This window comes from Lycium ferocissimum, chromosome 1 (assembly GCF_029784015.1).
Source record: "Lycium ferocissimum isolate CSIRO_LF1 chromosome 1, AGI_CSIRO_Lferr_CH_V1, whole genome shotgun sequence".
In the NCBI taxonomy this organism is placed as follows: domain Eukaryota; kingdom Viridiplantae; phylum Streptophyta; class Magnoliopsida; order Solanales; family Solanaceae; genus Lycium; species Lycium ferocissimum.
Window position 1 is genome coordinate 8031322 of NC_081342.1, and position 13052 is coordinate 8044373.

At 35.3% G+C, this 13052-nt stretch overlaps 2 protein-coding genes across 3 annotated transcripts; both read right to left on the reverse strand.

Annotated features, from left to right (window-relative positions):
- Nucleotides 1-150: 150 nt before the first annotated feature.
- On the reverse strand, nucleotides 151-7894 carry LOC132045167 (uncharacterized). 2 transcript variants are annotated; one of them, XM_059435738.1, is made up of 7 exons: nucleotides 7790-7894; nucleotides 5801-5893; nucleotides 5149-5283; nucleotides 4972-5061; nucleotides 4128-4277; nucleotides 1685-3279; nucleotides 151-1307 (listed from the first exon to the last, which is right to left on the reverse strand). In XM_059435738.1, the coding sequence occupies exons 1-7, from the start codon at nucleotides 7856-7858 to the stop codon at nucleotides 410-412; spliced, it is 3030 nt and encodes a 1009-aa protein (XP_059291721.1). In that variant the 5' UTR covers nucleotides 7859-7894; the 3' UTR covers nucleotides 151-409. The 2 variants fall into 2 exon arrangements, with proteins under 2 accessions (XP_059291721.1, XP_059291777.1); XM_059435794.1 differs by lacking the exon at nucleotides 7790-7894 and having other exon boundaries at nucleotides 5149-5270.
- Nucleotides 7895-11233: 3339 nt separating this feature from the next.
- Nucleotides 11234-12674, reverse strand: LOC132068325 (glycine-rich protein 23-like). Its single transcript, XM_059461899.1, has 2 exons — nucleotides 12460-12674; nucleotides 11234-11812 (listed from the first exon to the last, which is right to left on the reverse strand). The coding sequence occupies exons 1-2, from the start codon at nucleotides 12562-12564 to the stop codon at nucleotides 11480-11482; spliced, it is 438 nt and encodes a 145-aa protein (XP_059317882.1). The 5' UTR covers nucleotides 12565-12674; the 3' UTR covers nucleotides 11234-11479.
- Between the last annotated feature and the right edge of the window lie 378 nt (nucleotides 12675-13052).

Genomic DNA, 13052 nt, shown 5'->3' on the forward strand with positions numbered 1-13052 from the left:
ACAATGGTCGGTTTGCTATGGAAGAAGATTTGTCACGATATCAATTACTGGAAAAAGAAAAAAAAAGAAAAAAAAAACTCGGAAAAATCTTTCAACTCCCATATACAGTTAAGAAATTTCAAGATGTTTACTAAAATAACATTCCGTTTCTCCAACAGTGTACAGGTACTTTTGTTTGCACTGTAGATATGTTAAAAGTGTATAACTACTTCAATTCTGGACTTGCTTTACATATATGTCGTACACTAAGAAAATAATACCGTGCTATCCTGAGTTCATCCAAAACTAAACTTAGAGAATTATAGATAATCCTAGAGACGCACCTTTATCCATAACAGATTAAGTCCAATGCAAACACCTGATTATAATTTGCACTAATGACTGCAGATGTGAACCATTCCTGTAGAAGCTAGCCACTATCAGCTAAGCTCACCAAGTGGGTAACCACATCTTCCAGGTGAGAGAAGTGCGTCAAGAATTTGTCTCGCGTATCAGTGGAGTCGAACTGGTTATGCTGCCACTCAGAAAGAGCATCACCCATAACCTTCACGCCATCTCTCAGTAATTCCACTCCTTTAGTAACTCTGTCAGGAAACTTTCTTTTTCTATTGGGTTGCTTTTGATTGTCAATCTCCATGGGCTCACAGACCACAAGCTTTGCTTCAACATCTTTTATCTTTTTAAAGGTCTCTTTCAGCATTTGACCATCTATAGCAAACATGTTAACCATGTTAGGACAAGGTTTTATCTTTGGACATGCTGTTTCCTTCTCAAGAAATGCTTTCAGTTCAGACATAAATCTCTCCTCATCAGCTTCTTTTCCTGTTTCCTGATCAAACGAAAGAGCTGCATCTTGAGGCACATATCTCCAGAGCTCATTACAAGTAGTGCGGGCCGCAAAATATCCGAAGGCTGTGATAGCGAGGTGAACAAGTGCCCAATGCTGCTCTCTAAGCAACATGTGGTACAGCTCCCATACAGCTGAACTCACTGCATTGTCCTCTTGGTCTTCCAATTCAATGTGACCAAGGCCAGCCATAAAAGATGACAAGTTTGGTTTGCATTGAAATGATTTTCCATCTGATAATGCTGGTCCAGAGATGAAGAGGTTCTGAAGGGCCAAAATGACTTCGTCCATCTCATTGGAAGTATACAAATGCTTCATGTTAGAAATGATTCCCAGTGTCTCACTAAGAAGCCTGCGGTACTTATCCTTTATTTTGATGTCTGAACAATCTCTGTACTTGTGAATAATAGCAACAAGGAACTTTATAGTCTTCATCTCAGCATCTGATATGCTGATTAGGCTGCAATAAGAAGAAAGAAAGAAAAAAAGATCGGGAATCTAAGGTTGGTAACTTGAACTTACCAATATTAAAAGCATAGATAAGTCTCGTAATGTTACATTTGTTACAATTATAAAGCAGAGGACAGCGAAAACGCTAACCTTGTTAGTCATTTGCTTTATCACTAAAACGCAAACTTTCTTAGTCGTTTGTTTTATCATTGAGTGCAGGTAATATAAAAAAGTTTAAACAGTTAGGTACTGTTCCAGAATAAGCTTAAAACTGTAGATTTCAACATTCTATGCTGGTTTAACAAGAATAGGCATTTGGGGCTCAGCCAAATGCCTATTAAGTTTGAGAGAATTAGCCAATTCATGCAAAAGGAGCTGATCACATACCTAAACTGCAAAGCGGCAGAAACAGCAAAAACTGGAGCACCAAAAATAGCAGACCCTCCTTCTCTCGGCAGTTTACCAACAAAATTCTCAAGGAAATCAAAGTATTGAGTTATAATTCGTTGCTTTGCCTCGCTTCTCAATTTTTCTGAAAGTGAATTTAGTGGGAAGCCCTCCATAAGCAGGGCTAAGTAAGTAATTGATGAATAGTGTGATGTGTTATATCCAACAACTGTATTATAAACTTTATCTACCATAGAATTTGGACCACATGTAACCAGCACACAGAGAAATCTCGCCATTTTTCTGGCTGGACTATCAGGATTTAGCGCAAAGTCAGGAGCTTCTGCATACTTCATTAATGAGCAGAACTTTTCAATAATGTCATCTACCACAACTTTCTCAGCGTGGCGTGAGATAAAGCACCAAAGCTCAGTAACAATCTCACGACAAAGAAAGTGAGGATGAAAAAGGTTTTCAAGAAGGAAACACTCTATTTCACTCCAAGCTTGACTTGAAGAGGTAACAATCATGAAGGTTTTCAAGGCATTAATTATGAAATGGAACAGGGGCTCATAAGATTCTTGTTTTTGACTAGTACGAGACATTGTAGGAAGTTCCAAGACAAGAATGGAAGAATATACATCTTCCTCAGTAAAAATGCACAATAACCATCCAAGTTTTCTAGCAATCCCTAATCTTGCATCATCTTCAAGATCAGGTGAGTTTTTCAGTAGATTAATGAACAAGGCTACACGACCAATAAACAGTACCTTTGCTCCCTGCATAGTGCCAGAACTTACAGAAAATACTGCACTCATTCCACTAGCTTCATTAACACAGCATCCTAGGGGAACATTATCTAAATCAGTTTCATCACCAAACAACCAGTCCAAAATTTGAAACCTCTGCGCTGATTTCACTTGAGCTGAATTGAGGAAAGAATTAAGCATATGAAAGGATGTTGGCTCCAGGATTTCTGAAATTGCATCACCGGCAAATTTGAGCAGCTCATCTTTAATAAGGAATATTCTGAAGGTTGAGATCATTATGACAGATAATATTATATCTTTGAACACATGAAATGCCTCAGATGGGTACTGAGAGATAATTCGTACAGCATTAATAAGGTAAAACTTGACCGGAAGAAACACTCTTCTAGCTTCTGTTGCAGAAACTGCTTCTTTCAACGGGGATGACCAAGTCTCAGCCGCACATCTCAAAGATCCATTAACCAGAGAAATAAGAGTCAGAATAATGTCTCCTACATTCAACTTTACAGCCAAAGAACCCTTGCCAAGCTGAAGTAAATTAACTACACCTTTCCATGACAAATTAATTAAGCTCACAAGATTTCCTCCATCATTAGCTGCAAGTATGCCCAACTCACATAACTTCTCAACCGCAAATTTCATTATCTTGTTAACATGATCTGCACTTTCAGCCTCTTCATTATCCACAACTTTTTTTTCCTCCTTCATCATCTTAAGGTAAGAATCCCAGTTTATGCCATGGGAATATACCTTACATAATCGTATCAGAGCATCAAGAACTTCCAACGCAATTTTCTGCACGTCTGAACCAAATGAGGAAATTGCCTGGAGATAATCACGAGAGCTTAGAGCAGTAAAGATAATAACAGCAAACAGTTCTGATCAGTTCAAACTTTATCTCCACTGCATATACCTACACATGTATTCAGCAATCAGCATGTTTTGACTATTACACCTACTTATGAGAGAAAGAAAGCATTTCCTGTATCAGATTTGCTAGAGGCCGTTAAGAAGGAAAAGATGGGAATAGGATATGAGTGATTCTGAAAAGGTGGTACGACTGCTTTCTTTTAATCATTTTTGATAAGTGATACGACCAAACCCTGTATTGTGTTCATTCTTCAATGTATGGTTAAATTCAATATTATGTTTTTATGGGAAGTTTATCCGCTGGAATTTAGTTGACAATTTTTTTTCAATTCAAGAATATGGTTTTCAACCAACTTTCTGTAGGTTTAGACAAGATCTCTCAATTTATAATTGTATGACGAGTCCAATGAATTCAAGCAATTTCTTGGGTTCCCATTACTCGAAATAGTTGTCAAGTGACATGCACCCTATTGCTGTTAATATTATGAAAACTGGCAAACACTTGACAAGTGTTTGAGATAAAAAAAATGGCTAATATAATAAAAGCTTAACTTGAGTACCAAACTGCTACAATGGCCATGGTGGCAGATACTGGACAAATAAAAGGTTATGCAGTAAGTGTCAGCGTCGTAATGACAGAAATTAGAGTTTCACAAATAACAATTTTAGTTCCATGATAGGAGAGTATCATGACATTTTTGGAGTAAGACAGACTTGAGCTTAATAGAAGAGGGGAAAGGGCTAAAATAAGAGTATTCACCTGAAACACGACACGAGAACCAATTTAAATTAGAAATCAATACCTTCACAGCTAAAATACAATCCTTTGTGAGGTTTAATTCCTCCAAGATGAAATTTTCAACAATAGACATTAACCCCTTGTCAACCGCAACGGGGTATCTGGTCAAAGCTGCGAAAATAGAGGCAGAGTAGCCAAGCAAATCCAATAGCAACTGATAAAAAAGAAAGATCTGTTAGAAAAGTACAACTTGAAAGCCTTGTTAGAGACATTACATGCATTTCGAAGTTAACGAAACTTGCATTTTAAGGAAATGCAGAGGCACATAAAACAAGCACCAGCTAAATGTCTAATGCTAAAAACATGACCACGAAATCGACAAGGGCCTTCCCCTTTGCACAGTTCATTTTAGATGTTTAGCCAATTACTTAAATGAATCAGCTTCATGACACAACAAACAAGAACAATGGTATCAACAGGTAAACTCACGTGTTCCAGTTCAGTTTAAAGTGTTACAGATGATATGGACGGTTTTGTTTGGTTGACTGCATTTGCTTGCTAGTACTTAACATTGCCGCACTAGACTCCGTAACTAAAAATGCAGTGGATTTTTCAAAGTTAGAATGGAAGAAAATTCATAACTAAAAAGAGAAAAAGGTTTACATGCTAGGGAAATAATGAAAGTTACAGAAAAAGGTACCTTCACTGCTTTCACAAGAGAAGGAATTATAATCTTCTGATTGTTATGCAGGTGCCGACTATGATACAAAGTTCAAAATCAAATAAATAAAATTGCAACTATAACTCAAGAACACAAAGGATAGATCAGAACCTCACGTTGAAATGGAAAACCAAATCCGGACTTATCAGTGACATTGTTTTAGTATACTAAAAAGTAATGACTTGACCTGATAAAAGAGGCTACTATGTTCTTCTTCAGGTGAGTCCTGAGTCGACATGAGTGTCATCTGTAGATGCTTTTTACACCATACGGCAGCCTAATGATTAAGAACTTAATATAAGCAATATGTATAATCATGAACACTTATTATAAATAAGGAGAAGAGGAATGAAACAAAACTTACTTTGGCTCCTAGGCCTATAAACTGGCCTAGGCATGCAGATATGTCTGATGGCAGATACTTTGCAGCCACGTGCAAAATGGTTTTGTTCAATTTGCATTGAGAAATGTCGAGACAGGTGAAGTCTTCCCAGAGTGTCCAGTAAAATGTTAAGGTAGATCAAAAGAGCAGCTAGTAAAAGAGATCAAACTAGCTGTTTTACCCAACAAGAAGAATGAGATCCAGATATTACATAAATACATATATTTGGTTGCAACATCATTCATAAAACATGAAGACTAAGAGCAGTTGACTTGTTTTTGTGTAGCTTGCATGTATTCTTTCTAACAAAACATTTATACAATATACAGGAATTCCGTTTGCTTACAAAATATAAACAAGTTAAACATCAGTAAAGAAGAACATGGAAAATCATTTCTCAAGCCTAGGCAGATCAGCTGTGTCTTGTAGTCTCCATGTGATTTTAGAAAATAATTTCTTATTTTTTTTTTTTTCCGTTTCTTGTTTCCATTAGAGTCAGCAAACTGAATTCTCCCTTTTTTTTTTTTTTTTTTTTTTTTTTAATGGAAAACTAAATTCTTCTTTTCTCAATCCAATTAATCCACACATTCCACTGTGAAATCAAGAAAAGTATGTCTAATAGTCATCAGGATACTTGTAAGGATTCTATAAGAGAAGCCACTTCTGATTTCTCGCTTAAATCTAGCTCACCAAGTTCATCAAGCAATTCAACACGATTCTCAACAACCTGTCGGATAGAAAGGACAATATCGAATCAAACTTAGGATGTAAATAACTAGCAAGTTATATCAAGGAATAGCTTAAGATTCGTGAAAAGATAAGAGTTCTTAGTTATAATCCAAGAAAACGTTTAACATAGTGAAAGCCATCAAGAAGAAAAAGAAATAACAAATATAGAAAGCATCCAGAAAGAACAAAAAAGAATTAGAGTACATTAGTCAGGTGGAACAATGTTCATGGAAAATGCCATATCTAGGTAACCAAACTCTCAGTAGAAATTTAAAAACCAAGTTATAACAAGCTTATATAAGAGCAGAAACTGCAAACATCTACCAAACCAGCTTGAAGAAAAATCTTGAGCTTTTCCCATTTGTTTTTATAGTACAGAAGACGTGGCCACAACTCGGCCCAACTTTCAAAAACAAAGATAAAGACGGGAATATTTTCCCTTAGGAGTTAGAACGCTCATTCTTTCTAAATCAAATGTATTTCATTCAATTCCTCTTCCTCCATATCGGCCTATACAACTTTTATGTTTACACTCAGAAGTCCTTACTTTGCAACCTCATATGAACTTTATTAAGTTCATAGAATTGACCTAATTTCTATTAATATTTTGGGGCCTATAAAACAAACTAGATTTGTTTACACATTACAATTAATTCTATGATAAGTGATTTGTGGGACTCTTATCCATGTGGTTAAAATGGAGATTCTATCCAATGCCAGGTACAGTTTGGATGTCTATGTAACTTTGGATAGGCAGGGCTTTTTCAATCCAAGCTAACAAATAGAAGTAAAAGAGAAGAAAGGGAAATCTTATAAGACATACTCATCTTTACGTATCAAATTCTTGAATGGGGGAAATGGATGCAAGTGATGGGGTTTGTAGTTATTGCAAATCTTACCAGTTTCCTTGAATGTACCAACAAATTCACACTTAAGATAGGTGAACTTACAACTTATTAAACTAGCATGTTTCGCCAAAAGAGTATTAAGCTACAAATGCTTCCATGAACAAACTGAAATTTCTATATGATGTTTACTTAAGAAGGTTAGCTAACAACTTTTATAATTCCACACAGACTCAACGCGTTATCTACTAACAAGAACATCGGATAACAAATCTAGCCTCGCAGTTAGAATAACTGAACGGTAAACAAACTACAACTCATATTAATGAAATTAAAGTATAACTTTTTTCGAGAAAAATAATCTGAAAATACAAGGAAACATTTAAAAAACATAAATGAGAAAACGATACAACACTTGAATCAAATCACTGAAATTAATACGATTAGTAAATCATTACTGAAACTAAACCCTAAAAAACAATCTACGCTATTTCCAACAGTAATTTCATCAAAATGAGACTCACAATACAGACATTTATAGTTGCATTAACTTCTGAAAACGACGAAAATTGTAAAATTTAATCGAAACGCGACATAGGAAATGATTCAAAACAATTGAATCAAATGACCGAAACTGATACTTGTCAATTTGACATCTACAGTCAACATAGAGCACATAAAGCGAGAAAATAAAACCTAAAAACGACGTAAGCTACTTCCAGTATCAAATTGCAACTCATAATAAGTAAATTATAGTGAATTAACTTCTGAAAACGAGTAATTTATACAAATTAAGTGAAACGTACAGTTTGATCAAATGACTGAAAATTAAAATTAGTCAATTTAACCTCTACACAGTCAACATAGGGCACTTAAAGTGAGAAACCAAACCTAAAAACAACGTAACGCTACTTCCAGTATCAAACTGCAACTCATAATAACGAAATTATAGTGAATTTAACTTTTGAAAACAGTACAAGGAAATTATAAAAATGACATAATAGATTAAACAAAATGAGTTGAAATTGGAAGTTTAATTAGGAGCTTACATCTGAAGATTTGATAGCTTCAAGCAAGCTATGTAGATCTCTGCTGAATTTTGAATTTGACTTCTTCATTTTCTCTTTCTGTGAATTCTCCTTTCCAATTTTTCCCGCCTTTGGGATGGGGGAAACCATTATATAGTGAGAGTGAGAGGGACTTACGATAAATTTATAATTTTTGTAGTACCCTTGGATTATAGTTTATTTACATAGTGACCGACACCTGTTCGATGTAGTATTAGCATACGTACCCCATTTTGCCTTTTTTTTTTTTTTTTTTTTTTTTTTTTTGGGGTGGTGTCATATCACTGTTTTGAGGAACCTATGAATAGAAGAAAATGGCTACGTAAAAATCTTTCATGTTTTATTTACAGATCGTCTACATTATCGTATATTGATAACTAGTGAAAAGGATCATGCATATAACTAAAATAATATTGACAATGGACTATATATAAAATCAAATTTCTCAAACTATAGATAGATAGGGGTGTCATTGGTCAGGGTGATTCCGACTACGCAAAAATCAAAATCAATTAATATGAGACATTCTAATGGATTATCATTTTCAGAATCAATTCCTTGCAATAGCAAAAAATTTAAATGATAAGCACGCATCACTAATCTTGTATTTTGTAATTTTACACGATGGAAATTTCTATTAATTCCAAACATCAAGCAGTACCTGCACATAATACAACTTACAAAATAACATTATTTAGCACAATCAAGGACCGAAGTCTGGCTAGTAATAGTAGAGAAAAGAACTATAACGTGCAAGGCTCCATGCAAGATGTAACAAACATAGTAGTAGTTCCAACTTATATGCCTTATCTCTCTCTTTTCTTTTCTTTTCTTTTCTTTTTTCTACTAGCTCGGAGTACTAAAGAAAATATTATTACTATATAGTACTGCTAGTATATATTATTGCATCACATAACAATTAAGAACATCGCATTTTTCACTAGTGACTAGTAAAAGCCAGGTGAAACTTTCCTTGTCATCCAAGGCTTCACACTAGGACTAGGAGTTGGAACACTTCCACCGGTACCATTGGAACCATGTCCCGCACCACATCCGCTACCTTGGCCTGATCCACCACTGCCTCCTCCTCGAGCACTACTACCACCACCTCCCGCCTCCTCCTCCTCCACCACCACCACCGCCTCTACCACTTCTTCCCCATCCATAACCGCTACCACTTCCAGAGCCATAACCACCTCTTGTACGACCACCTCCTGGGCCACCGCCACCGGTAAATGGTGAAAGTGCGGGACTAATTGGAGAAGGATTTAGGGGTACTAGAAGAGGAGAAGGACCTGAAATTTGACAACTATTAATGTTCATCATGAGGAAAAATGCTAACACTAAGAACAACAATCGAGCCATGTCTCTCAACTCTGAAAACCACCTTGAATGCTTAATTAATATTGTTGAGTAGACCTATATAGACAATTTTTATATGGAGAAAAACTACCTCACGGGAATAGCCAAGTATGAACATATTTTGAGTCTCAAAAGGCCATTTTTCTGGGTAAAGTGACATAATTAATCGCCTTAGCTACTGAATTAATTCTATGGTTGACACAATTCATTGTGATTTGTGATCTTAAAGTGAGGCACAAAGTGAAGATTGAATTTCTAAGTACTTGTTAAAATGTGTGAAGCTTACTCTCCGCCCAACGATATAAAGGAACGCAAAATAAGAAAGAAAGTAAGTGTTGGTGCATCCACTAATGCGCTACAAACAGAAAGTGACGCAAAATAATCAAGAAAAACACCAGGTAACTCAGAATCTCAGGGCCTTGGAGAACTTTTTCACCATTTTTCTGGACTTGACATCGAAAATTCACATGCATTGTTGTTTCTAATTTGTGGATTATTTATGTTTCGATTTATGTGTGTCATTCTTACCCATGAACAATGACAACAACTCTATCGTTTCAATTTATACGATGTACTCAAGTGACCTGATTTCGTCAAAATTTCTCTCTCGCTAGTGAGTACGGTATTAATTATAGTTGACCCAATTTCATTTATCAAAATCATGGTGTATATGTATTTCAACTTAAAGGAATATTCGGTAATTAATCAAGATCTATATATACAACTTGGCTCACCGATAATCACATAGGCTGAGTCATTTAAATTGCTCGAGGGATACAACTTGCTTTCTAGTTATTATAAGTGATCGATTATTAGTACCGTACAAATAATTAGAGTGCCCACAGAAATTTATCGTCATGAATATATTTCCTTGCATATGATCACTATGTCAGTCACTTAGAGTCTAGAGTCATCTGCTATAATAAAAAAAAAAAATCCTAATTCCTTAGTTTAACGGGTCATATGGAGGACATGTCATATTTCGTAGTAAGAGATATGTTCGGTTAAAAAAGGGTATGTCTCTGGAAGATTTTTCTAGTCAATCTCCTAGTCCAAACAATCATATACATAGCCTTGGACTTGTTCAATTTGGAAAATTGATATTTTCTTAATTTAGAATAAAGCTTAATTATAAGTTTACAATTTATCTGTGAGATGGGCAATGGAGAATATAATCTCTTCTTCTTTTTTCCTTTTTCCTTTTTTTTTTTCTTTTTTGGTATTTCTTGATCCTTTCAACTAGGGGTGTTCATGGTCCAGTTTGACTCGATTTTTGGTTAAATCAAACCAAACCAATTACATCGGGTTTTTTTGATATTCAAACCAAACCATTATAGTATAAATCTAATCGGTTTCGGTTTTATCAGGTTGGTTCGAATTTTACAGTTTTTAAGGAAGTAATTTTATAATGCAAAGAAATTGATACAGAAATTGAGATACACCAACTATGGTGAAAACAGTATCACATTCACATGAATGCTAAAACATTCATTCCCTAACATTTTTCTTTAAGGAATTCTTCTTTTGTTTAAAGACTTCAAGTTAGTACAAAGGTTTTGTCGAAAATGCAAGCAAATACTCCACAAATTTGTCTCATCATCTCTTTGTCCAAAAAAAAAAAAAAAAAACTCTTAGCTTCATTCCCCACAGAAAGTAGGGGAAACAGAATAAGAACACCACCCAAGAAAATGGGCTAGATTTTTCTTTCTAATTATTTGAATTAGTATTGGACTTGATATGAACAAAAATTATAAAGAAGATAGATAAAAAAAAAATAATAATATGCAAGAGATATATATATATATCGGTTTGCTTCGCTTTTTTTTTTTTTTAACCAAATGTTAATCGGTTTTTTAAAATTTAAAACCAATTCAAACCAAACCGAGCGGATTTTCGGTTCATTAAATCGATTTGACTCGATTTATCAGTTCGAATCGGTTTTTTGGTCTCATTTCAACACCCCTACTTTCAACACTTCCAATTTTATAAACATGCACATTCAAGTAGAAAAGATAATGAGCATGCACCACACCGACGTAGTACTTTGGGTTAAAGGAAACAATATTTTTCAGTCAGAAACATAGATGATAAATTAAAAAAAAGTCAAACCAACACTTCCAATGACTTGGAAATTGAACCTATTACAACCTAAACAAAGTACTACCATATCCTAACTTAGGAAAATAGTATTACTAATACTTGAAAACTTCAAAACACTAGACGTACAATTGACATGGCAAACATAGGAGAATTGAACATGCATGCAATACTAAAAAAGAGTTTGGACAAAAGCAACAAAATTAAAATGTTCTAGGGCTTGATACCACCAATGCCACCAATACCACCAACTCCACCACCAACACCTAGACCACCACCACCTCCAAGTCCTCCAACACCGCCTATGCCGCCACCGCCAGCAGCTCCACCAAGTCCACCAAGCCCTCCAATTCCACTAGCACCACCTATTCCACCGGCGCCGCCAATGCCACCGAAAGTTGGCAACACACCAGCATAGCCACCAATTCCTGCCCAGCCACCAACCCCACCAAATGAAATGAAATTCTTTTGGTCATCAAGTCCTTCGCTTGGTGTTGGAGCTGTAGTTATAATCTCAGTGTTTACAGTTACACCCTCAGTTTGATCCTGAAACATACAAATTAGGAACTCAGTTTGAGCCTGAAACATACAAATTAGGAACTACTTTTGTTAGAAGCAGTAGCAATGCTACAATAAATAATGTTTAATATATATATATATATATATATATATATATATATATATATACAGAGACACACACACACAAAAAGAAATTTGTTACTATTGATTAGATCACCAAAAAATAACATGTAGCCGTGCATAAAAGTGGAATTACTAAGTTAGGAAATATAATATTGCCTACTATATTTGTACCGTTTATAATTTATTTTTGGCAACATCCCAAATTAAACACAAACTCTACAATCTACATGAGGGCTCCTCCTCAACAAGCTTCTTTTTGGTACAATTATTCAGTAGAGAATGTCAGTATATTTTATCATGTTGTATTGGAAGCAAATTAAGGTTTATGTCCGCTTTAGATATTCTCCTTTTTGTGATATGTCCAGGTAGAGGTCAGTGTCAAACCCCGCACCGATGAGGTGGATTCTAGTTAAAAGAAAATACTAACCTATAAGAAATAATAAGGTAAATTAATTACCTCTTGTTACAAGTTAAAATACCATAATATTGTAAAGTAATTTATTTTGTGTTCATTGTGCATATAGGTTAGATCATTACAAAAGAGAACAAACCTGAGTCTGAGGTTCTTTAGGTTTGGCCACTTCACGAATGTTTCTTGCATTGACAACATGGACGAGTACAAGTGCAAACACAAACATTACGTACCAACTTGCCATTTCTTTCACTCTTAATTAACCCCTCTCTCTCTCTCTCACACACACACACACACACAGACAAACACACGCTTACACGCAATAGGGTAAGTTTCTACTTCTGCTGCTGTGTGGTAAGGAAAAATAAATGGTGAAGAGGGTTTTTAAAGGAGGAAAAATGGGAGAGGACAGTTGTGAGAATTGAAGAAAGGGGCAAAAAATAGTAAATGCAAGGCATTAAACAAAGCCCAAACAATCTCGAGAGTGGCCTTCTTTCTGTTTATTGCACAGAGTTAGGTGGATGAAAAATTGAAGTGTTAATGTCAACTCAATAAATTAAAAACAAATTCCAAAGGGTATATGATTTTATGTCTTTCACGTTATTCAAGCCATTCAGGGGCCATGCATGCAATTCTTATGTGCTCTTCGCGTAACACTTGTTGCTTCGTGAGTAGGTCACTTAGAAGACTGACACATGACATACAAGCTATGGAGTAGTACTTTGTAGTTTT